At 51.3% G+C, this 24,397-nt stretch overlaps 2 protein-coding genes across 5 annotated transcripts in view; one reads left to right on the plus strand and one right to left on the minus strand.

The window, feature by feature from the left end:
• EZH1 (enhancer of zeste 1 polycomb repressive complex 2 subunit) overlaps positions 1 to 11,122 on the plus strand; it is a 31,305-nt gene extending 20,183 nt beyond the window's left edge. For all 4 annotated transcript variants that reach the window (XM_011998782.1, XM_011998779.1, XM_011998781.1 and 1 more), the window contains 9 exons: positions 1,392 to 1,483; positions 2,434 to 2,474; positions 3,303 to 3,428; positions 5,228 to 5,406; positions 6,229 to 6,324; positions 6,727 to 6,808; positions 7,590 to 7,670; positions 8,436 to 8,520; positions 8,802 to 11,122. In XM_011998782.1, coding sequence (XP_011854172.1) covers positions 1,392 to 1,483; positions 2,434 to 2,474; positions 3,303 to 3,428; positions 5,228 to 5,406; positions 6,229 to 6,324; positions 6,727 to 6,808; positions 7,590 to 7,670; positions 8,436 to 8,520; positions 8,802 to 8,862 — 843 coding nt within the window. In that variant the 3' untranslated portion in view covers positions 8,863 to 11,122. The remainder of the gene's footprint in view (positions 1 to 1,391; positions 1,484 to 2,433; positions 2,475 to 3,302; positions 3,429 to 5,227; positions 5,407 to 6,228; positions 6,325 to 6,726; positions 6,809 to 7,589; positions 7,671 to 8,435; positions 8,521 to 8,801) is intronic.
• A 277-nt stretch (positions 11,123 to 11,399) lies between these two features.
• CNTNAP1 (contactin associated protein 1) overlaps positions 11,400 to 24,397 on the minus strand; it is a 22,860-nt gene continuing 9,862 nt past the window's right edge. Inside the window, exons 5-22 of the mRNA XM_011999020.1 lie at positions 23,881 to 24,024; positions 22,951 to 23,212; positions 22,325 to 22,474; positions 21,889 to 22,060; positions 21,310 to 21,416; positions 20,730 to 20,849; positions 19,996 to 20,199; positions 19,641 to 19,797; positions 19,423 to 19,550; positions 18,946 to 19,131; positions 18,212 to 18,433; positions 17,715 to 17,954; positions 15,612 to 15,965; positions 15,335 to 15,462; positions 14,109 to 14,202; positions 13,675 to 13,920; positions 13,523 to 13,570; positions 11,400 to 12,762 (exon numbers count right to left, since the gene is read on the minus strand). Coding sequence (XP_011854410.1) covers positions 12,476 to 12,762; positions 13,523 to 13,570; positions 13,675 to 13,920; positions 14,109 to 14,202; positions 15,335 to 15,462; positions 15,612 to 15,965; positions 17,715 to 17,954; positions 18,212 to 18,433; positions 18,946 to 19,131; positions 19,423 to 19,550; positions 19,641 to 19,797; positions 19,996 to 20,199; positions 20,730 to 20,849; positions 21,310 to 21,416; positions 21,889 to 22,060; positions 22,325 to 22,474; positions 22,951 to 23,212; positions 23,881 to 24,024 — 3,249 coding nt within the window. The 3' untranslated portion in view covers positions 11,400 to 12,475. The remainder of the gene's footprint in view (positions 12,763 to 13,522; positions 13,571 to 13,674; positions 13,921 to 14,108; positions 14,203 to 15,334; positions 15,463 to 15,611; positions 15,966 to 17,714; positions 17,955 to 18,211; positions 18,434 to 18,945; positions 19,132 to 19,422; positions 19,551 to 19,640; positions 19,798 to 19,995; positions 20,200 to 20,729; positions 20,850 to 21,309; positions 21,417 to 21,888; positions 22,061 to 22,324; positions 22,475 to 22,950; positions 23,213 to 23,880; positions 24,025 to 24,397) is intronic.

Genomic DNA, 24,397 nt, shown 5'->3' on the forward strand with positions numbered 1-24,397 from the left:
CGGCTAGTTTTTTGTATTTTTTTAGTGGAGACGGGGTTTCACCATGTTAGCCAGGATGGTCTCGATCTCCTGACCTCGTGATCCGCCCGTCTCGGCCTCTCAAAGTGCAGGGATTACAGGCTTGAGCCACCGCGCCCGGCCCATCACTGGATTTTCTAATTATCACCCCCAATAGCTGGGCCTGGACCTCACCCTTCTCACTCATACCATCACGAGAAACACAGTTGACAGCAGCCAGTGATGCTCTGGATACAGGAAAAGACCACAGTGAGAAGACAGACTGAAGAACAGGGACAGGGAGGCAGGTGTCAGGGCCAGCATGTCCAATAGGAAAGGAACCCCAGTGCTTTGGCTTCCTAGCTTCTGAGAGGAGACTCTGTGGCCTCTACTTCATGTTTCCTGTTCCGAGAACAATTAATAGAACCATGGACTGGGCGAGGTGGCTCACACCTAGAATTCCAGTGCTTTGGGAAGCCATGGTGGGAGGATCGCTTGAAGCCAGGATTTCAGGACCAGTGTGGGCAACAAAGTGAGACCCTGTCTCTACAAAACAAAACAAAACAAAAAGCCATGCACCTGTAGTCCTAGTACTCAGGAGGCTGAGGTGGGAAGATGGCTTGAGCCCAGGAGTTCTAGACTACAGTGAGCTATGATGGCACCACTGCACTCTAACCTGGCCAAGAGTGTGAGACTCTCTCTAAAAAAAAAAAAAAAAGAGAACCATAAGCTGAAGTGCCCTTTGCTTTCATTTTGGAGCTCATACCTATTTCCCTGAGTCACAGGTTCTCAATGTAACCATCTATGGATTTGTATGCAAAAATATTCTTGTCTGTATTTTCCTGAGAATATTTACAGTTTTCAAAGATCCCCCCAAAGGGCCAATAGCCCCAACAAAGAAAAGGAAAAACTAAAAACCAGTGCTTTAAGAGAAAAAACGCATCCTATTGAAATGGCCAAAGCTCTGGCATATTTGTACCAACAGAGGGAGCTAATATTTAGCCCACTGAAACCATTCCTGTTCTGTCCTGTCCTGCCTTACACTCAGTTACACAAGGCACAGAGTTACCCTTCCTAAAAAGAAGATACTATTGGTCACAATCAGCCCGCTCTTCTACCTGTGGCTTGGTAGAAAGAGTAGGTGACAGCTTCTGGCCAGGGGTGTGTTACTGTGCTCAGTATTTCTCCTTTCCTGAGTCAGGATAAATAATTAGGAATGAACTTCAGAGCCAGTGACCCAATCTCCCAATGGCACTCTGTCTCTCCCTGACTGATAAGAGGCTCAGTCAGCTGCCTGAGTTCCTCAGAACCCTCCCAAGACCAGCACCCAGTTGGGCCACTTACCTGACCCCCTTGCTCGAGGAGTGACAGGCCCTGTTGGATTTCTCTTCCAGGTCTTTCAGTTTGCAGTCAAAGAATCACTTATCCTGAAGCTGCCAACAGATGAGCTCATGAACCCCTCACAGAAGAAGAAAAGAAAGCACAGGCAAGGGTTGGACAAAGTGTTTTGTTTTACAGCCAGGCTGTTCCCTGTGCTCTGACCTCCCCTTGGAGTTCCCATCTGCCTCCCTCTTTAGCAACCACACAGGCTGTGTAAGCCCATCAGCTTGGCATCACATGACTGAGAGCCAGCCTCCTGAGTGCTCCCCAAGGGTCTGTGCCTTGGATCAGCCCTCTGCTTGTCCCCAGGTGCTGTGGACCATGACATAACTGGCTGTTTTTCTGTTTAAGCTCCTGGCCAATAGGACATGAGCTGGCTTCATGGCTCCACTCCGAAGCCGTTTATCCTTGTTGGTTTAGTTACCACCTTACCCATTTCTCAACTCTGACCAGAGTTTATTTATTTGTTTGGTTTGTGTTGTTTTTCTGAGTTACATAATAACACTGTCTTCTAGCTAGCCTTTACTTAGGTTAGAAGTTTTTTTTAAAAAATTGTGTACCCTGGCTCTGTTCCCTAATGACTATCACCTATCAGAGGAAGGAGCTGACACCACTTCTAGATACAGAAGGAAATCCCTGTGACTCCTCCCTTTCAGTTCTTTGGGAGAAGATTCCTGAAAGGCCTTCCCACCTCCCCATCTTGAAACTCCCCCATATCTCCACCTCCACAAAGACAAAGGGAGAGATGGGGAGACAAACAATAGCTTTATAATAGACCGATAGGCTTGGGCTTTCTTTTGTTTCTGTGTTGTGTTCTTTTATGTTATTTGGTCGTTTGGGAGGGGTTGTGTTTAAGTTTAAATCTTGTAGCACAGGCCAGCTGCATTTAGGCTGGACTCTTGCTTCTGTGTACCAAAGTCGTCTTGTTGAGGGGTTTGGGAAGATACTCCCCAATCATCAAACACAGTCCCTCAGAGCAAGTCACGTTGTCATTTACCTGCATTTACAGAGCTCCCTAGAGCCGTGACTGAGACTTATTCTTCCTGTCTTTTTCAGATTGTGGGCTGCACACTGCAGGAAGATTCAGCTGAAGAAAGGTAAGTTCTACCAGGGCATTCTTCAGCAGTTCAGTTGGAGGCTTCACCCTATGGTCATCACCCTACCCCACAGCTGCACTTGTTGACCCTGTGCCACTTCCGCAGATTGCAGAATTCTCTGCAGCAACTGAGAACAGCTCAGCCTCTCACTGCAACTGAGAAGACCTCTTAGGAGGTAGCATTAGGGGCCTTGTGATCCGTGATTTTTCTTTTTTTTTGAGATGGAGCCTTGCTGTGTCACCCAGGCTGGAGTGCAGTGGCACAATCTCGGCTCACTGCAACCTCCGCCTCCCAGGTTCAAGCAATTCTCCTGGCTCAGCTTCCCGAGTAGCTGGGATTACAGGCATGTACCACCACTCCCGGCTAATTTTTGTATTTTTAGTAGAGATGGGGTTTCACCATGTTGGCCCGGCTGGTCTCAAACTCCTGACCTCAAATGATCCACCTGCCTTGGCGTCGCAAAGTGCTGGGATTACAGGCATGAGCCACTGTGCCTGGACAGTCTGTGACTTTTCTAGTGTGCCATTTGCTAGGTTCCAGACCTCATTTAATGTTTAGAATAGCTTCCCTATCACCTATCAAAGGAAGAAGCTGACACCACTTCTAGATACTTCTCTGTAGCATCTCCACATCCTTCCCACAAAGCAGACCACCCCATTGCAGCTTATGAATAACAGTCATCCCTGTCTTCTCACTTCAGGTGCTAAATGTGTGTCCAAAGAGATTGTTAGGACCAGCCTCCTCTGAATCAGGGCAGCTGGACACTTGGGAGGGAAGATAGCTGGAGCGTATGGTCACAGCAGCGTCTTCCTCTGTTCTCTCTCCTAGATAACTCTTCCACACAAGTGTACAACTACCAACCCTGTGACCACCCAGACCGCCCCTGTGACAGCACCTGCCCCTGCATCATGACTCAGAATTTCTGTGAGAAGTTCTGCCAGTGCAACCCAGACTGTAAGTGTGCTGCGTCTTCCCTATAGTCTACCAAAACAGTCGGCACCAGTGTGCCATAGGCTTGCCCCATTCCTGTGCCCTTTACTACTTATGAGCCTTCTGATAGTCTCTTTGCTGTGTTTTAGGGATTCTACAAATGAAATAAGTGCATGAGATCTGCAAGAGTCATTTCTGGAAAACGTTTAGGTTCATGATTGTAAAAGCAGAAATCAGATACTTTCCCAACTTTGTCTTCTAGGGGAGAATTAAGAAATGAGGGGGGCCAGCAGGCACAGCCACTCACGCCTGTAATCCCAGCATTTTGGGTGGGCAGATCACCTAAGGTCAGGAGTTCAAGACTAGCCTGGCCAACATGGCAAAACCCCATCTCTACTAAAAATAAAAAAAATTAGGCCAGGCGTGGTGGCTCTTGCCTATAATCCCAGCACTTTGGGTGGGCGGATCACTTGAGGTCAGGAGTCAAGACCAGCCTGGCCAACATGGCGAAACCCCGTCTCTACTAAAAATACAAAAATTAGCCAGACGTGGTGGTGCATGCCTGTAGTCCCAGCTACTTGGGAGGCTGAGGCACAAGAATCGCTTGAACCCAAGGGGCAGAGGCTGCAGTGAGCCAAGATTGTGCCACTGCACTCCAGCCTGGGCAACAGGACGAGACTCTGTCTCAAAAAGAAAAGAAATGTGAGATTCTTTTTTTTTTTAAGTTACAGCCCCAGTTTCCCTTTTCTGGATACTGTTTAAATTTTTTTTTAATTCAGATATTTTCTGTTTGTGATTCTGTGTATGTCTATTTTCATTTAATAGCTGGAGTTTTAATATCAGATAGAAGACAGGGCCTGGATGTCAGCAGAGACATCCGGGTACTTATCTTTCACTTCTTATCCCACTATGCCCTTCCCAACTCAAAGCTGAGCAATTTGATGGCAGTCCCCAGAGCTTGCAGAACTTGGTGCCCAGGCGGTTTTGCTGGAGGAAATACCTCCTAACCCATAGCAGATAGTGATCTTAGCCACAGCAGAGAAGTGGTTGTGCTGGGTTGGGCAGTGGGTGGAGAAGGATGGCACAGAACGGATGCATTCTGTTCTCAAAATGATACTTGTTTTGATGGTGACATTTTACCAGTGAAAAGCACTGATTTCATTTTCTCTGGGGTACTCTCCACCTCAGCGGGAGGGAGAAGTTTGTTGGGGAAATCTCTAGGGGACACTTATTATTATACCTGCTTTTTTCTTATTATTATACCTGCTCTTTTCTTATTATTATACCTGCTTTTTTTTTATTTTTTTTATTTTTTTGAGACAGGATCTCAGCTCTGTTGCTCAGGATGGAGAGCAGTGGCACAATTATGGCTCACTGCAGCCTCAACCTCCCTGGCTCAAGCAATTCATCCCCTTACATCCGTCAAGGCTGGGACTGCAGGCAGGTGCCATTACACCTGGCTATTTTTAAAAAATTTTTTGTGGAGACAGAGTCTCCCTATGTTGCCCAGCCTGGTCTTGAACTCCTGGGCTCAGGTGATTCTCCTGCCTTGGCCTCCCAAAGTGCTGGGATTACAGGCATGAGCCACCATGCCTGACCACACCTGCTTTTTTGACTCAAAGGCATGAATGTTTGAAGCACTCGGTTTTCTATGGACAAAACTTGTGTATTTGATTATTTGGAAGGGAGCTTCCTCTTATTTTGCTAAACATCCTTGAACACAAAAAAATTACTCCTTTGCTGTCCCTCGAGTCAACCACAAGCCCCAGTATTAGCGTATTAGCTTATTTCCCTTCTAAGACTTACCTGTTTTCCCTTCCCAGGTCAGAATCGTTTCCCTGGCTGTCGCTGTAAGACTCAGTGCAATACCAAGCAATGTCCTTGCTATCTGGCAGTGCGAGAATGTGACCCTGACCTGTGTCTCACCTGTGGGGCCTCAGAGCACTGGGACTGCAAGGTGGTTTCCTGTAAAAATTGCAGCATCCAGCGTGGCCTCAAGAAGGTGAGGCCTTTCCTTAGGACCCCACACGAGATAAAATGGAGGAGGAAGGAAGGAACGGTCCCAAGCATTCTCTTTCCACTGGTTCTTTTGAGGCTTTATATGTGAAAGTGCTTGATAAATCCTAAAAGACACATGTTTACTGAATTAATAAAGGCTTCAGTCCCAGTAGGGTTTAGAAAAGTGGTTCCTGGCCAGGTGAGGTGGCTCACACCTGTAATCCCAGCACTTTGGGAGGCCGAGGCTGGCGATTCATGAGGTCAAGAGTTCGAGAACAGCCTGGCCAACATGGTGAAACCCTGTCTCTACTAAAAATATAAAAATTAGCCAGGCATGGTGGTGCACACCTGTAATCTCAGCTACTCAGAAGGCTGAGGTAGGAGAATCGCTTGAACCCAGAAGGTAGAGGTTGCAGTGAGCCGAGATCACATCACTGCACTCCAGCCTGGGACAGAGCGAGATTCCATCTCCAAAAAAGAAAGAAAAGTGGTTCCTTGAACTGGGCAGACAAAAAGGAGCTGAGAGGTGTATGCACCTTTGGTGACGTCTATGTTTACCTCACACATCGCAGTGAATTCCTACAGACTAAGGCCCAGGAGGGCTCCATGGGTAGGGGAAGAGATATCCTATTTCCATTCATCACCACTTCCCATTTTCTTTTCTCCCCCAAGCAGAACAGAATGGCTTAGATCTTTTTCTGCTTTCAGATCCTCTTAACAGTTACTGGTTCTTTCCACCCCACCCCCACCACACACGTGCACATACAGCACACACCCCCTACTCATGCACACCCTGTAGTCTGAGACTTGGCCCCCTCTTCCCCAGCACCTGCTGCTGGCCCCCTCGGATGTGGCTGGATGGGGCACCTTCATAAAGGAGTCTGTGCAGAAGAATGAATTCATTTCTGAATACTGTGGTGAGGTGAGTGCTATAGTTTTGGCCCACATTCTTACTCGGGGGAGACTGATGAGAAACTCTGATTTTCTGTGGGCCAGGCTTCTTTGAATTAATCTCTAAATAACTCAGCTGTGTTCTCACATGGCCTCTTGGGGAGATCCCACAGAACCGTTTGCAGTACTGAAACCACTGTTCAACTCTTTGGCAACTCCAGACACGAGATGAGGGGGGCTGTCTTCAGCCTTCAAACTAGTTGGCCTGGGTGGGAATTGGAACAGCATAACTTGAGCTTGCTCTCTTATGATTCGCATCGTGATACTCAGTAAGCACCCATGTGAGATACCACCCAGCCCTTTCTGGGGACAGGATACCGTGCCCTGAGCAGGCAGCCTAATACTCCTATTTGTTATTTGTCTCTCTCTCTAGCTCATTTCTCAGGACGAGGCTGATCGTCGCGGAAAGGTCTATGACAAATACATGTCCAGCTTCCTCTTCAACCTCAATAATGGTATGAAGTCTCTTTGTCTTGTTCCAAGGTAGTCTTTTTTTTTTTTTCCTTTTTTTTGAGACGGAGTCTTGCTCTGTTGCCCAGGCTGAAGTGCAGTGGCACGATCTTGACTCACTGCAGCCTCTGCCTCCTGGGTTCAAGTGATTCTCCTGCCTCAGCCTCCTGAGTAGCTGGGACTATAAGCACCCGCCACCATGCCCAGCTAATTTTTTGTATTTTTAGTAGAGACTGGATTTCACCATGTTGGCCAGGCTGGTATCGAACTCCTGGCCTCAAGTGATCCACCAGCCTTGGCCTGCCAAAGTGCTGGGATTACAGGAGTGAGCCACTGCGCCCAGCCCCAAGGTGGTCTTTCTACCAGATCGCCCTTGCTGTAGTCCAAGTGTAGATCAGCTCCAAATCTTCCAGCAGATGCACAGAGCAAGGGGGCAGGATCACACTTGGGGATCCCACAGGCCACAGTGCCCTTGCTTTGGAAGAACCTCCATTTCTGGGCTCTGTTCGTAATAGGAGCACTGAGCGCCTTTACCTGAGAAATCTTCCTGCCCGGTAGATGAGAAGATCCATAATTCAAAGAGTGAGGACCCAAAAGGAGAGCTCCCACACAAGGCTGAATTCTGAGGCTGCATGCTTTCCTCTGCTTCTGTTAGCACACTGGGCTTCAAAATTCCCATCAGACTAAAGTGTTTGTTACTATTTAATTGATTTTAAATTCAGGCTGAGAAGCTGTGGAATTGCCAGCGTGCTCATGGTTTTCCTTGATTTACTTTACTTTATACAGATTTTGTAGTGGATGCTACTCGGAAAGGAAACAAAATTCGATTTGCAAATCATTCAGTGAATCCCAACTGTTATGCCAAAGGTGAGTCCTAGTGACCTGGGAGGTGGGGCGGGTGATGGATGCCTCTTTAATGTGATTTCCATCCGTTGTTGAACCTTTTCCATAGCTGAGCTATTTTTTGTCCAAAGATAATCATGATTAATGTCTGGGATCATTTTAGGCCCCTCTCAATCTTAGTTTTATAATCTGCTTTTTTCAGCGAATACATTATAAACACTTTCCCACAAACATGATTTAACCAGCCTGAGCAACATAGTGAGACCCACCTCACCAAATAATAATAGGCTGGGTGCAGTGGCTCACGCTTGTAATCCCAGCACTTTGGGAGGCCGAGGCAGGTGGATGACTTGAGGCCAGGAGTTCAAGACCAGCCTAGCCAACATGGTGAAACCCCATCTCTACTAAAAATACAAAAATCAGCTGGGCGTGGTGGTATGCACCTGTAGTCCCAGCTACTCAGGTGGCTGAGGCACAAGAATCACTTAACCCTGGAGGCGGAGGTTGCAGTGAGCCAAGATCATGCCACGGCACTCCAGCCTGGGCAACAGAACAAGACTCCGTCTCAAAAAAAAAAAAAAAAACAAAAACCCACTAATAATAATAAAGATAATTTTTCTGCCATAATAACAGATCTAAAAGCATAGAGGCAACTACCGTATTGACTACTTTGTAATTCCATTTGATTCATGTTTTCACTGGGAATTTGGAGAAAATCAACCCAGAAGCCTACTGGTTATTGATTTGGAGTTGGGTAGGAACCTAGCCTTGGGTTTATCCTGCTTGCAGTGGTCATGGTGAATGGAGACCATCGGATTGGGATCTTTGCCAAGAGGGCAATTCAAGCTGGCGAAGAGCTCTTCTTTGATTACAGGTGAGGTGCCAGTAATGGTCCTTGGGTTGTGACCCCGGAACTGGAAAGAGTGGCGTTGGAATAGATTTGGAGGCTCAGGGAGGGTAATGGGGATGGAGGAGAGTCTTCCGGTGAACAAGGCTGTGTCCCTTGTTCTGATATCTGGTGCCTTGCCTCAGAAGTGGGACCATTGTAAACAGCCGTTAAGGAGTGGGAGGGGAAGTGAAATGGAAGGGGACTCCGCCTTTTCAATCACAAAAGTCATGAGAGTAACTTGGTTCCTCCTCCCTGCTCTGGGACAGGTACAGCCAAGCTGATGCTCTCAAGTACGTGGGGATCGAGAGGGAGACCGACGTCCTTTAGCCCTCCCAGGCCCCATAGCAGCATTTATGGTAGCGGCACTGTCTTGGCTTTCATGCTCACACCACTGCTGCTCGAGTCTCCTGCACTGTGTCTCCCACACTGAGAAACCCCCCACCCACTCCCTCTGTAGTGAGGCCTCTGCCATGTCAAGTGGGCACAAAACTGTCTTAATGAGAGGGGAGACAGAGGCAGCTAGGGCTTGGTCTCCCAGGAGAGAGTTGCAGAAATGGGAGACTTTCTCTGGCCTCAGAGGAAGTGAGCACAGGCTGGAGTAGATGACTTATATGTGATTTCGTGTCGGCTCCCCAGGTTGTGGGCCTCAGGAATCAACTTAGGCAGTTCCCCACAAGCACTAGCCTGTAATTGTAGCTTTCCCCATCAGGCATCCCTATGTCATTGGGGTGCAGGCAAACCTCTGTCATCCTAAGACCTGGAGAGGACAGGCTAAGTGAAGCGTGGTCCCTGGACCCTACAAGTGGTCTGGGTTAGAGGCAGGCCTGGCAGGCAGCACAGACTGAACTCAGAGGTAGACGGGTCACCTTACTACCTCCTCCCTTGTGGCAGGGCTCAAACTGAAAGAGTGTGGGTTCTAAATACAGGCATTTGAGGCTTGGGGAAGGAAAGCTATGCCATCCTTCCTTGGCCAGAGAGGGAGAACCAGCCAGATGATGGTAGTTAAACTGCTATGCTTGGGCCCAGGAGGCTTTGAGAAAGCCTTCTCTGTGTACTCTGGAGATAGACGGAGAAGTGTTTTCAGGTTCCTGGGAGCAGACGCCAGTGCCCAGCTCTCCAAAGTTCTGGCTTAGCAGCTGCAGGCAGGCATTATGCTGCTATTGAAGAAGCATTAGGGGTGTGCCTGGCAGGTGTGAGCACCCTGGCTCGCTGGATTTGTAGGTGTTTTCAGGCCTTCCATTCCCCATAGAGGCAAGGCCCAATGGCCAGTGTTGCTTATCTCTTCAGGGTAGGCAGGCATAGGCCTGGACTAGAGAGGGGAAAGATTGGTGTAATCTGCTTTCCTGTCTGTAGTGCCTGCTGTTTGGAAAGGGTGAGTTGGAATATGTGTTCCAAGTTGGGTGAGGGGCTAAATTGCACGTGTTTAGGCTGGCATCCCGTGTGCAGGGCATACTGGTGGAGGGTATGTGAAGTGGGAGAAGAAGCAGGTAGACCACCTGTTCCAGGCTGTGGTGCCACCCTCTCTGGGATTCATGCAGAGCAAAGCACTTTAACCATTTATTTTAGAAGGTCTATAGATTGGGGTAGAGTTTGGGCTAAGGTCTCTAGGGTCCCTGCCCAAATCCCACTCCTGAGGGAGGGGGAAGAAGAGAGAGCGGGAGATTCTCTTCCAGTCCTGTCTCATCTCCTGGGAGAGGCAGAGGAGCGAGCTTCACACAGAATTTCACGTGAATGGGGCCAGCAAGAGCTGCCCTGTGTCCATGGCAGGTGTGCCAGGCTGGCTGGGAACAAGGAATAGTGTGCTGGGTAGAAAGGGCGTGGGCGGGTGTAGATTGGCCTGGGAGTGTTATAGTAGGGAGCAGGCTTCTTCCTTCTTTCTGAGACTCGCAGCCCCCACTTCTTCCCACTCCACTGGTTGTCCCATGAAGGAAGAAGTGAGGTTCCCCCTGACCCAGCTGCCTCTTAGGGTTTGGTGTGAGACATGCACACACACTCACACGCTCTCACTCACCACACTGGAGGGCACACATGCATCCCACACTCAGCAACTCCTGACAGAAAGCTCTTCCCACCCAAATAGGCCAGGCCCCAGCATGATCCTGAAATCTGCATCTGCCGTGGTTTGTATTCATTGTGCATATCAGGGATACCCTCAAGCTGGACTGTGGGCTCCAAATTACTCATAGAGGAGAAAACCGGAGAAAGATGAAGAGGAGGAGTTAGGTCTGTTTGAAATGCCAGGGGCTGGCCATGAGGAATAGGTGAAAAAAAACTTTTCACCAGCCTTTGAGAGACTAGACTGACCCTACCCTTCCCTCAGTGAGCAGAATCACTGTGGTCAGTCTCCTCCTGTCCCAGCTTCAGTTCATGAATACTCCTGTTCCTCCAGTTTCCCATCCTTTGTCCCTGCTGTCCCCCACTTTTAAAGATGGGTCTCAACCCCTCCCCACCACGTCATGATGGATGGGGCAAGGTGGTGGGGACTGGGGGAGCCTGGTATACATGCGGCTTCATTGCCAATAAATTTCACGCACTTTAAAAGTCCTGTGGCTTGTGACCTCTTATCTGAATAAAGTGTTAGAATCCATTTTGGCAAGCTGTGTACTGTGTGCTTTGGGGCTGGAAGGATCCAGGGATGGGGTCCAGGAGCAGGTCGGGCCAAAGCATCAGCATTCTGATCCCCACTTACCCACTGAGGTCTGGCAAAGGGGGACATGGGGGGTCCGGCAAGAGCCAGTCAAGCCCCTGGAAGGTGATGCAAGGATTCTGAGAGCTCCTTCTAGAAATTCCTGAGCCCTCAGGTTAGTTCCCTTAAAATCATCCCACTTATCCCCTAACCACGACGCCAGCTACCACACACAGACTGGGGCTCTGCCACTCTGCTTTATTGGAACGGCTCCGTGTCTGAGAGCACAGCAGGCTCAACCCTGCTTCAGAGTGGAGGCCGGACCAGGCTGGTGAGTGACCAGCAGGACTCATGAGACTTCCAACACAGGAGAGGCAAACTACGGACTGTGGGCACAGCACAGCACAGGACAGCGCGGCCAATTGAGCTTTTCTTTTATATATAAACAAATACTTTAAAAATTCGAATAATATATAGAGTTTCTCTAGAGAGAGACTTTGCAACAAAAAATACATATAAAGAATATGACCTCCTGGGTAAATGAAGCAGCATCTCTGAGCGGAGGAAAGAGGGCTCCTCATGCACTGGAGGGGGCAAAGCCTTTGGACAGGCACCAAGGCCATTGCATATCTTGGAAAAGGGTGGAGGAGTAGAGGGCTGGCTAATCAGGGTATCTGCATTATTTTCTCTACGTTGCAGGTTTTTTATGGCTTTGGCTAAAGCAAGTGAAGCAGCGGAGGTACTAAGGTGCTAAACTGAGGCCTCTTGGTCTCTGTGTAAAAACCAAAGGAGGGGGGCAGGGGACAGCCATCAAGCCCTCTCGAGCCCCCAGCTGAGTGGAAGCAGATGGAAGATCTTCTTCAGGGCAGGGGGGAGGCTGGGGGATAGGGTTTAGCAGCCTCCTCCCCCCATACCCTCTGCAGCCCTGCACTCCCACACATCTGTCCCTGCTGATAGTGTCTATTGGAAGGGAGGCAGTTAATCTCCCCTACACTGTTGTTAATCCCTGACAGCAGCTGGGACAGAGATGGCAGGAAGGACCTATGTCAACCCCACGAGACTTCTCCTTTGGGGCAAACAGCCAGGAGCCTGGGGAAACAGGGATGAGCAGGGCATTGGTTTAGGCAGTGAGGCTCGGCCACTCCCTTGGGTCCCATCTATAGCTCTGCCCACCAAACTTGGCGGGGGCATGGGGGTATCCTCTGGATGAGCAGAGCCAGCTAAGAGAAGCCAAATGTCCCTGATCGGGTGGGGGAGAGGCAGGACTCGGGAAATTTCAGAGGAGTTGGAATTGGTCCCAGAAGCCCTTCTGACTTATTCAGACCTGGACTCCTCCAGGATCTGGGGTAGGTTCTGATCCCGAGGGCCAGGGGCTGGGGCTGGGGCTGGGGCTGGGGCTGAGGCTGGAGCTTGGGTGGGAGCTGGTGTAGGGGTGGGCGCCTGGGCAGGGCCTGAAGTGGGTAGGGGAGGTTTGCTGCCAGGATGGTACTCGTGGGCAGCTTTGGGCTCGTTGGTATGGTAGGAGCCCTTGTAGCGATGATTTTGCAGATAGAAGAGCACCAACATTCCCACCAGCCCCAGCAACAGAAAGGCCACCAAAACTGAAAGGAAGAAAAGGGACAATTCAGATCTTTGGGATTTCACCTATATACACACTGACGCGCACACACGCGCATGCACGCATGCACCAATATTCCCACCGGCCCCAGCAGCAGAAAGGCCAACAAAACCGAAAGGAAGAAAAGGGACAATTCAGGGCAGATCTTTGGGATCTCACCTGTATACACACACACACACACACACACACACTCTTTGGGATTTCACCTGTATACACACACACACACTCTTTGGGATTTCACCTGTATACACACACACACACTCTTTGGGATTTCACCTGTATACACACACACACACACACACACATATACTTACTTTTGGCCAAAAGCATAATATATGACACTCAGCTAGCTGTTCGACCACACTAAGCTCATCTCAAGTGTCTGGCAGGTTTGAATTCCTGGCTTACCCCCTGCCACCTTCTGTTTCTAATATTCTTTTTCCACATCCCTGGTAGTTACCCCAATTTCTCATCTCTCTAGGTGTTACTGTATCCCCATTTTCCCATCCCTTAGCTATAGCCCCATTTTAGTATTTTATTTAAAAATCTGTAGCATCCTCAACATTTAAAAATCTCTGCCCAGTTATATGGCACCTTCAGAATAGCCTGTCTTATCATCCTTTGTGCCATCATGCATCTAGTGCCTTTGCCGTCCTGCAGCCTTGGGGATCAGGGGCAGGGAAAGGATGCTGACAGTCAGAGGGTAGTCTTGGGAGGTCAGCTTAGTGATCAGTGCTACTCACAGCCTAAAAGTATGGCAACCCATCCTTCATCATGGTAGTACGGGAAGTCTGGAGAGGAGAAAGCACCAGTTAGGAGATGCCTCCTCCATGTTAAGAATCATTTCCCTTTCCTGGCATCCCTCCCTTCCATCCTCTCTGTCCTGGGAATGTACCTGGGGGCAGATACCAGGGATCAAGCTCAGGTGGCACCTCTGAAACAAGACGTGGCATAGCTCCGCAATTAGATTCGGACAGTTCTCCCTGAACTCGAAGGGCTTCAGCTAGCTCAGCAGTCATGGGTCGAGGGGTTCGGAAGTGGGTCTTGAGGGGAGCCACATTGTTGAATCGAACACCAGACAGGCAGCCCGAGAAACCTGGGGTGTTGTAGCGCTGGATCTCCGGGTCAATGACTCCTGTCTCTGAGGGAGAGGCAGGCCCAGAAAGAGGGACTTGGACCCAAAGGCCCTGCCACTCTCACTGTCCACAGGTTTCCCACTCATCTTTCCCACCACCCTCACAGCCATTCCCAGGGCGTTCAGTTTCCTTGAGGATCCAGGAACATATCCCACAGCTCCTTGCCTAAAACGCGTCCGCACCTGCAGCTTACCCATCACACGCCCTAGATACAAGGCCTTGGGTGAGTCCAACTGGCTGTCCACCAACAGCGAGAACTTCTGCTCTGTCAGTGGGAAGTAGTCCACCTGAGGTGGGGAGTGGGAGGGTGATGAGGGAGCGGGGACCACAAGCAGATGCCTGTGGGCTGGACTGGAGCTGTGTGGACCCTGGGAATATACTTGGGGGCAGATACTGGAGATCTCTCATTCTGTCCAAACTGGCGGTGCCAGCTGGGTGAGTCCTAGCTCAGTCTGAAGTGGGCAACTCCTGGGCCTAGATGTAGGATTTGGTATATATATATATTTATTTTTTTATTTTTTTATTTTATTCATTAAATATTTTTGTGAAGACGATGTCTTGCTATGTTGCTCAGGTTGGTCTCAAACTCCTGGCCTCAAGCAATCCTCCCACTTCAGCCTCCCAAAGTGTTGGGATTACAGGTGTGAGCCACTGCACCTGGCCTATATATTTTTTAAAAACCTGGTTTTGAGCCCCATCTTTGCAGCTTACCAGCGGTTTGACTTTTGGTAAACTACTTTACTTTCCTTTTTTTTTTTTTTTGAGATGGAGTCTCACTCTGTCCCCTAGGCCTGGAGGGCAGTGGCACGATCTCAGCTCACTGCAACCTCCGCCTCCCAGGTTCAAGCAATTTTCCTGCCTCAGCCTCCTGAGTAGCTGAAACCACTTTACTTTCTGAGGCTGTTTACTGATTTGTAAAACACTTAAATAAGAATGCCTACTGTCTGGCTGGGCGTGGTGGCTCATGCCTATAATCTCAGCACTTTGGGAAGCCCAGGCAGGTGGATCATCTGAGGTCGGGTGTTTGAAACCAGCCTGACCAACATGGAGAAACACTGTCTCTACTAAAAATACAAAATTAGCTGGGCATTGTGGCGCATGCCTGTAATCTCAGCTGCGCAGGAGGCTGGGGCGGGAGAATCGCTTGAACCTGGGAGGCAGAGGTTGCAGTGAGCCGAGATCACACCATTACACTCCAGCCTGGGCAACAAGAGCAAAACTTCATCTCAAAAAAAAAAAAAAAAAAATGCCTGTTGTCCTCTTGGAGCTATTGTGAGGGTTACATGAGGTGACACACATGAAAATTCTCTATACATTCAAATGTGATCTATAAATGTTGAGTATTTGATGTTTTCCTGGATGCCACAACCGAGATCATGAGGTTATGACCTGAACTGGCTCACCTCCCTCTATGCATACCTGGATGAAGAGGTTCCGGTAAACACGGGTGATGTTGACACTGTGAGGCTGGCCATCGGTCACTGGGCGGGTGGTTAGCTGGTACACGTAGGGGCTGGTGCCCAGCTGATAGCGTAGCTGAAGGGTCCCTGTGGGGTGCAGAGAAGAAATTCAGGGTCTCATCTCCCATGACCCCTATCTTCTAACAGCACATAGTCCTTGTATTTGTGAATCAATAGGAGAATTAGGGGCACCTGGGTGAAGCTGGAGTGGGGTGAGAGAGCCCCGGAGAGCTTACCATCATCCTTGATGAGCACAGCCATGTAGTCACGAACAAAGGAACTGACGTAGAGCAGGACAGCCGGGGCAGAGCTGGTGCTGAAGCTGAAGGAGACTTCCTCTCCCGTAACATTGTAGACAGGCCCACGGTAACCGGGCACAGGCCGACCAGGCCGGGGGTAGTCAGGCAGGCGGTACCCGGGGCCATGGTAGCCAGGCACATAGCCCGGAGTATCATAGCCCGGGATGTAGCCAGGCTCATAGCCTGGCACCGGCCGGCTCAGCATGTGGGAGAACTCCCTGGCTGCAGAGCGCAGCGCTGACTGTAGGTTGTAGCGCATCCAGGTGCCCGGCTCAAAGAAACCACCAATATCTGCAGGTAGAAGCAGGGAGGTCAGGGCCCCACACTGCTCGCTCCCCAATTCAGAGGTTTTATGTCATCCATACACACATCCTGAGACTTCAGTTTCTGCCACCCTCACAACCCTCCATTTACTTTTAGGTTCCTTTGAGCCCCTCTGTCACAGAACAGACTCTTACAGCCATGGGAAACTTGAGATCATCTGATCCAACCCCTGCATTTTACAACTGGGAAAACAGGCTCAGAGATGAGGAGTGACTTGCTTAAATATACACAGTAACACCGGGCACAGTGGCTCACGCCTGTAATCCCAGCACTTTGGGAGGCCGAGGCAGGCAGATCATCTGAGGTCAGGAGTTCGAGAACAGCCTGACCAACGTGGCAAAACCCCATCTCTACTAAAAATACAAAACTTAGCTAGGTGTAGTAGTGCATGCCTGTAATCCCTGCTACTATAGGAAGGCCAAGGCAGGAGAATTACTTGAACCCAGGGGGCAGAGGTTGCAGTGAGCCAAGATCGTGCCACTGCATGCCAGCCTGGGTGACAGAGTGAGACTCTGTCTCACAAAAAAAAAAAAAAAAAAAAAAAGACACACAGTAAGGGGACAGCCAAGATCAGAATGGGGATATCCTGACCCCATGTAGTATATGTGCCACTACTCACACTTCCAAACCAGCATCAGAAATCTGTTGGTCCTTAAATCTTGTATCTCCCTAGTCTCCCACACTCCTCCCACCAGTAACCCATCTGCTCATACATCCTCCCTATAGGCCAGCCTTAGAGAGGATGCAGTCTTGCTATGTGTGTAGAATCTTGCTATGGGGAATGTCAAGGCTCACCTTAACCAAGAACCAAGTCATTGACGTGTTTTAGGAATGCAACAATTATCAAATACATTTACAAGAGAGTTCGCCTGTGTTACCATGGTGATGGTGGGAAGGTGGGGAAGCAATTTGCTTTTTTTTTTTTTTTTGTAGACGCAGTCCTTGCTGCGTCCACCAGGCTGGAGTGCAGTGGCACGATCATAGCTCACTGCAGCCTTGACCTAGGTGCAAGTGATCCTCCCACTTCAGCCTCCCGAGTAGCTAGGCCTAAGTGTGCACCACCATGCCCAGCTAATTAAGAAATTTCTTTTTTGGCTGGGCGCGGTGGCTCAAACCTGTAATCCCAGCACTTTGGGAGGCTGAGGCAGGCGGATCACAAGGTCAAGAGTTCGAGACCAGCCTGGCCAATGTGGTGAAAGCCCATCTCCACTAAAAATACAAAAATTAGCCATGCATAGTGGTGCACACCTGTAGTCCCAGCTACTCGGGAGGCTAAAGCAAAGGAATCGCTTGAACCAGGTGGAGGTTGCAGTGAGCCGGGTTCACGCCACTGCACTCCAGCCTGGGTGACAGAGTGAGATTCCATCTCAGAAAAAAAAAAAGAATTTTTTTTTGTAGAGACAGGGTCTTGCCACGTTGCCCAGGCTGGTCTCGAACTCCTAGCCTCAAGCAGTCCTCCCACCTTGGGCTCCCAAAGCATGCTTGGTGATTTTGATCTCTTTTTGCACCAGCTATCTGTACTATCCCTTCCTTGTCCATGCCTTTGGAGTCACCCATCATCTTCAACTGCCTGACTCCCCAAACTCAGAGCTCAGGAATCCAGGGACAACTCTAATTTTCCATGATGTGGGCTTTACATGCTATTTCCTTCCCTGCCCTCCCTACATCCCATTACACCCTATGGCTTCCTGTTGCCCCGTAACCAGCAGCACTGACCGTGGTTGCAGTATGGCCCATCAAAAGCCGTGAGGTCACAGTCACATGTGTAGTAGCTATAGCGCTCCACGCAGCGGCCTCCATGGAAACAGGGGAGCCGGGGGTGGGCACAGTGGCCTGTACAGTTGGGTGAGGTTCCCTCAGAGGCATTGGCACGGCCCTCCAGGTTCAGAGTCACTCCATTCAGACGCATGGCCCTCAAGCAACCCACAAAGGGGCGTCTCTTAAGCTCTGCAGATCCTGGAAAGGGTAGGCAACAGGTCAAGAAATGGAGGCAGAGCCAGAGACAGGAGTAAGTATTGTAGTTGGAAAGGGAGCCAAGGGGGCTGGAAGAATAGAATAGGATACAAAGGCCTGGAGGGACAAGTGAGACCCTGGCTTGCTCTGAAGCAGAGAGGACTGGCACCTAAGACAGAGGCTCCTGGAAACAAGGCGAGCGGCCTTGGAGGGTGGGAAGGTAAAGGAGGCTTCAGACTTGCCTCTGGGTTGCTGCTCACCCACATAGAGGGGCTGGTCATACTCCATCCAGATGTAGGTCTGCAGTGGCATAGGCCGCAGAACCCAGGGCCGGTGATCCACTCGGAGCCGGGCCTGCTTCACGTTGATTTCAGCCCGGACCAGGTGCCACTCGTCATCGTTGAACTCAAAGTCGTCTGAGTGTACTGTGAGATTCTCATCCCCATTCCCCACATCAAAGGCGAAGACCACATCCCGGGATGCTGGACAGTGTCATGCAGGGTGGGGGAGAAAAGGACTCAGACCTACAAGATCCTTCATGGATTCCTTGTCCAATACAACCTCTTTACCTCACCTCTTTGGAGCTTCTTGAATATCCCTCCAATTTGTCTGTAGCTTACAATGAAACTTACCAACTGCTTAAAACCTCATACCCTTCGTCTCTCCCCACATTACAGATCCCTGAAACCAGCTTCCCAGCCTCACCTCCCAGGCTAGAAGCATGGCTAATCAGCGGTGAGAGGGACTCGAAGGTCTAGCTTCCTTATGTACAAGGAAGGGACTTAAGGCCAAGAGGGGCCAAGTGAGTGCCTAGGGTCACCTGAGCAGCCATCAAGACCGAGTGAGGGCTGGAACCCAGGGTATCTCAACCCTTCCCATGCTGCCTGTCAAAAGGGCATCTGCCGTTGGCTCCAACCGCAGCCTGCACCTGCCCATGTCTCCCCAGACAGCACTTTCATCTACCCCGAGTCCCTCCCACAGTCTGCCTGCTCACTGTTGAGTTCCACCCGCACATAAGGTCGGCGCCACTGGCAGTAAGGGCCTCCCATATTCTCTAGGAAGACTCCCGAGGGAGCAGAGGTCCTGAAGTAGAAGGAGACATCCAGGCTGTGGTTGGCACGGATTGGGGGGAAGCGTAGTGCAGCCCCAGTGTGGAAGGAAATGGTGTTCCAGGAATTTCCTACAAAAGCAGATGGAGGAAGGTCTTGTCAGGGAGATTGGAGGGTGGAAGAGGAAGAGAACCTGGAGTTGGGGGCAGGGGAAGTCGGGCAAAGGGGGAGAGTTTGAGGTGATGGAGGAGAGACTAAGGAGTGGAATGAAAGAGCAGCGAGGTGCAGAGTGGCAATGAGATCACAGCAGGAGCTGGGGGTCGGGCACCCCAGCTAGAGACCCCCGGTGACTCATGCAGCCTAGCTTTTGGAAACTGGAGAGTCAGCTCTGGGAGGGCACACAAAAGGCGACTGCCACTCACGATCGCCATAACAGCGCAAAGGCCTCAGGAAGAACTGGGCCTCGGAAGTGGAGCGGTTCGTATCCCCTATCACCACCTGAGTGACAGGCAGATGGTCCACAAAGGTCAGCAGTCCCTTGTCAGTTCTCCTGTGGGGGCAGGTTTCCATGGCTCAGACCCAGCCACTCAGCTCCCCCGCCCGCCGGAGTCCTAAAAACCCTGTCTCTTTGCCCCCTCACCACTGGGGCTGGTCGGCATCACAGTTGCAGTACAAGGCAGGGTCCACACAGCTCCGGTCCAGACCACAGGCACAGCGCTGGATCCCAGGCTGGGAGCCTCCCCAGTAGAAGTGCTGCTCCTCATTTCGGCCAATCCAAAAGCTGTAGGGGTAGCCTCCTGGGAAAGAGGTGCAGGCAGCTTCCAGGCCCTGTCCCTCCGTTAGCCTCTGGGCTCCTCTCACCCTTCCAACCAGCCCAGACCCCTCCTTGAATCTTCCAACCCAAAGCCCCAGCTAGCTCTCTGGCTTCCTTCTCCCAGGCCCCCACTGGTGTCTCCTCCGGTTCCGCCACCTCCCTCCCTGACCCCAACCCTAACCTGCAGTGTTGAGCAGCCGGGAATTGTAGCAGGAGAACTCGATCCACTGTTCACAATGCTGGGAAGCATTGGCAAGGGCACTGACTTCCTCCCAGGATGCATTCCAGTACTGGATAGCCCCCAGGAATGGCCGCTCCATGCTGGAACCTGTCACTCGAGTTGTCCACAGCCTGTCATGTCGCACAACTGTCCACGCTCGGTTCTCTGGGAGACAAGAGGGGACAGAGCTTTGGCTGGAGTTGGGCATTCTCTACCCATCTCCCTGCCCACCTTCACCACCGCTGCTGCAACTCAGAGCCACTGAACGTGGTCAGCAGCTCCACTGCACCTCTGCCCTGGGCACTCTGCATTGTAGGCTGGAAATGAGATAGCTGGAATGGGTAAGGAAGCTGGAATTTACTTTTTTTTTTTTTTTTTGAGACGGAGTCTCACTCTGTTGCCCAGGATGAAGCCCAATGGTGCTATCTTAGCTCACTGCAACCTCCACCTCCCAAGTTCAAGTGATTCTCCTGCCTCAGCCTCCCGAGCAGCTTCCCAAAGTGCTGGGAGTACAGGGTGAGCCACTGCACCTGGCGTGGGATTTATTTTTAAGGCTAGGTTACAAATTCCTCAGTATCCCCTTACCCTCTGTCCTCCTTTACCCCACCTGTTTAGTCTAACTGCCCCCACCACCACCACCACCACTCTATCCTTCCCGGTTCCCTCCTCACCCACCACCCATCAGAAACACTTACCTCGGATATCACAGTACACTACAAATGGCTTCAGGGGGCCACTGCCATCAGGATCAATAGTGAAGTTTCCAGAAGTTTTCCCACTGAGCCGATAAGCCTCACAGGATTCCTTATACAAAGCTGGCAGATAGTAAGGTGAGACAAAGGCAGTTAGAGAGTTAGAGGGCTGGCCGGGTGCAGTGGCTCAGGTCTGTAATCCCAGCACTTTGGGAAGCCGAGGTGATGGATCACCTAAGGTCAGGAGTTCGGGACCAGCCTGGCCAACATGGTGAAACCCCATCTCTACTAAAAATACAAAAATTAGCTAGGCGTGGTGGTGTGCACCTGTAGTCCCAGCTACTTGGGAGGCTGAAGTAGGAGAATCGCTTGAACCTCAGAGGCAGAGGTTTCAGTGAGCCCAGATGGCACCACTGCACTCCATCCTGGGCAACAGAGTGAGACTCTGTCTCAAAAAACCAAAAACAAAAAGAGAGAGGGCTGGAAGGGCCATCCTCACCATCTCTAGCAGCCTCATGATCCCCAGCAACCTTCTCCTGACCTCCCTTGTCCCTGACTCTCCCCCATACTGCATCTGACTTACGTGTGTGGCAGGTCTCTCCCTTATAGCCCGTGAGTTCGCAGTAGCAGATGAAGTCATCCCAAGACTGGTAGCAGCGTCCATCATGCTCACACATGTTAGGGCTGCACCTAGGGAAGGGGTCAGGACCAAGGGAAAGAGCCTTACTGGGAGCTGGAGAGGGGTTCTGATCCTTGCAAGCTTCACTCCCAGCTCCTTGGAGCCCCAGAACCCAGCGAGACACACCCCGCCTAGCCAGCCGGGTGTAAGCCCAGATGCGGGGGCACTAGGCAGTCCTCGGGGCTCAAGTACTACTGTTCCCCCTTCCTGAAAACAGCAAAACATGCCTTATTCTACCCCCATCATCCCCCCCGCACAAAAAACCCCTCTAGGACCAAAAACAGATGTGTCATTTCCATCCTGAGCGTGTATCACCTTAAGGGAGGAAATCAGAGGTAAAAGATCAAAGAAGAATCATCCCCAAGCAGGGGACTAAGGAGCAGAGACAAGGAGAAGGGAGACTATTGAGAAAGGCCATTCCTACTGGGAGACCAGGGAAGAGGGCTTTGGAGGGGTCACCTCTTGTTAGGGGCTCCTGGGTACCTATCAGTGATGCCACATGTATCAAAAAGGACCTCAGCATAGAATCCAAGCCGCCGGAACTCCACCAGAGTCAGGTTGACCAGCTGACCATCCACCTTGAGCAGCTCCATGCAGCCATGGAATGCCGTCTGGTTGGAGTGGCAGTCCCATCGACTGGCTGGCTTGGGACAACCTGGAGCAACCACCCCGTGAGACCCTCTTCAGGGGAGACCCCAAAGACCCTCCCCCAGGGAGATGCCAAGGGGGTGCCAGACATAAAGCAAGAAAGGGGACTAGACCCGAAGTGTAGATGGCAATGACCTTCTACTCCCCAAGGCCCCAGAGAGGAAAGAGGGCTTGCTCCCTCCAAAATTCTCCATATGGCCCCATCTGGGTGGACTTAGATGGAGCCTTCCCACCCAGAAACAGAGATCTGGTCAGGTTGGCCCTCACTTACCCCCAAAGAAATATGAGGTCCCTGTCCGGATCAGCAGTGGGTATGACACCCTGACCTCTGCCCCCTCCACATCATCAATGCTGATGACTGCATGGTTTTCCTGTGCCACAAAATTCACCTCGTGCCAAAAGCCATCGTTCAGTCGGTACCCTGGACAAGAATGGATGATAGTGTGGGTGGAGGCAAACAGCAACTAGGCTAGAAGAATGTCCTGAGTGGGGAAGCAGCCCCACTGTGTCCCAGGAGCAGCCTGTGTGCCCCTGTGATTACACTTCTCACACCCAGTGGAGACCTCTCTGAATGCCTCTTCATTATCCATGACCCAGCAACTGCCACAGAGTCTGCACAGTTATAAATGAGTAACGATCTCCAGGGGCCCTCTGGAACTGGAGAACACCAGGACTCCCAGGCTTCCCCCTTCTCCAAGAATCCTTAGTCCCTCAGATCCGCCTCCTCACTGCCTCCAGCCACTCCCATCTTTTCCCAGTACCCTGGGGCTTCCTGCCCTGCGCCCTTCACTCCCTCTCCCCTCACCAGAATGTAGAGGCCTCAGTCCAGGCCTACAACTTTCTCGGGCTCCTCTACCCTTCTTTTCTCTGCTTGTGCCTCCCCCGAAACGCCCTCACCAGCAGCGAACTGAAGCTTCTTTCGGCCGCTCTGCGCAATGGACACGTTGACCTGCCCTTCGCTGAGTGTCAGCTCCACGTGGCCCAGCCCGTCCCCCAGACGAGAGAAAAGGAGAAGCCCAGTGAGGTCCCAGGTGCGGAAGCGAAATGAGACTGCCAGACGGCCGCGGCGTGGGAAACCGGGCACTTGAACGAAGTTGTGAGGGCCTCCGAAGTTGATAGGGTGCGGTACCGGGTCCAGGCAACGAAACGCCACCTTACCCTAGGGGCACAAGTGAAGACGCATCAACACCCGTGAGCCGCCTCTGCCTCAGCTGGGATTCGGTTTTCACACTGGTCTAAGACCCTGGTCACCGCCCTCCTTCGGTGTTGGCGGGAGTGAGATCTCCAACCAGGACATGACCCCATCCCCTCCAAGCTCGTCCATCTGTGGAGGGGGCCCCAACCCAGTCGGCCCTCGGAACTCTGCTCGCTTGCTCTCGCTGATCTCCACCGTCTGCTAGGCAACCGCTTCTCTCCTTCCAGTATCGAGAGGCAATTTCGGGCCACAGACCAGGCTCCTGCCAGCTTCCCGACAAAGCTCCAGAGTCGGAGAGGGGTGAGGGGGGCATATCAAATAAACCATCGATTCAAGTCCCTACTCAGTCACTGTGCAGCTGCACGACCCCTGGTCAAGCCACCCCCTGTCTCTGCGCCTTACGCTCCCATCTGTGAACCAAGGTGATTGGACCCGACCACGGCTTCTTAACGAGGGGCCTGCGTGGCTCGTGCACCTCAAGTGAGACCCGCTCTCCTCCCAACTTGAGCATTTGGCTGGGGACTGAGGGATCCTCTGCTTTTATCTGATGTTCAATATCTCTTCCCGCTCCACCTCTTTGCCTTCCACGAGGCTTTGGTATCCTGTCCTCCCAGACCCCCCTGCCCACTGGCCTCGAAGGTGATCCGGGAATGGCGCCGCACAGCCAGGTCTGCGATGTTGACGCGATTGAAGATTACGTTTTCTATGCAGCCGCGGAAGTTATGCCGATAGGCTAGGTTCTTCCGCGCGGCGCCCACCAGTCCTCCGATGAACATCTGCGGGAGAGGTGGGAATGAGGCCCCTTAGGCACAGGAGCGCGCCTGCCTTTCTCGCGCATCCCCGCCGTATGCTTTCCCAAACGCCAGGTGGGGCTTTGTAAAAGATTTGAAACACACATTTCCCCAGCGTCGGTACTAAAGCTTGCTAGGCCTTTCAAGGCTCGAGTTCAAGCTCTGACTCCAACACAAATCTGCTGCATGCCCTTGGGCAAGTCAATTAGCCTGCCTGGGATTCTTATCTGCAGATGGGGTCAGGGTCTTTAACAACTCCACAAAGTTGTGGGAGGATCCAAGGAACAATTTTCCTACCTTGCCTAGTCCCCAAAATCTGGATTTCCAAACCCTACCTCATTAGTTCTGAAATGGTGCC

Source organism: Mandrillus leucophaeus, unplaced genomic scaffold, assembly GCF_000951045.1.
Source record: "Mandrillus leucophaeus isolate KB7577 unplaced genomic scaffold, Mleu.le_1.0 Scaffold58, whole genome shotgun sequence".
In the NCBI taxonomy this organism is placed as follows: domain Eukaryota; kingdom Metazoa; phylum Chordata; class Mammalia; order Primates; family Cercopithecidae; genus Mandrillus; species Mandrillus leucophaeus.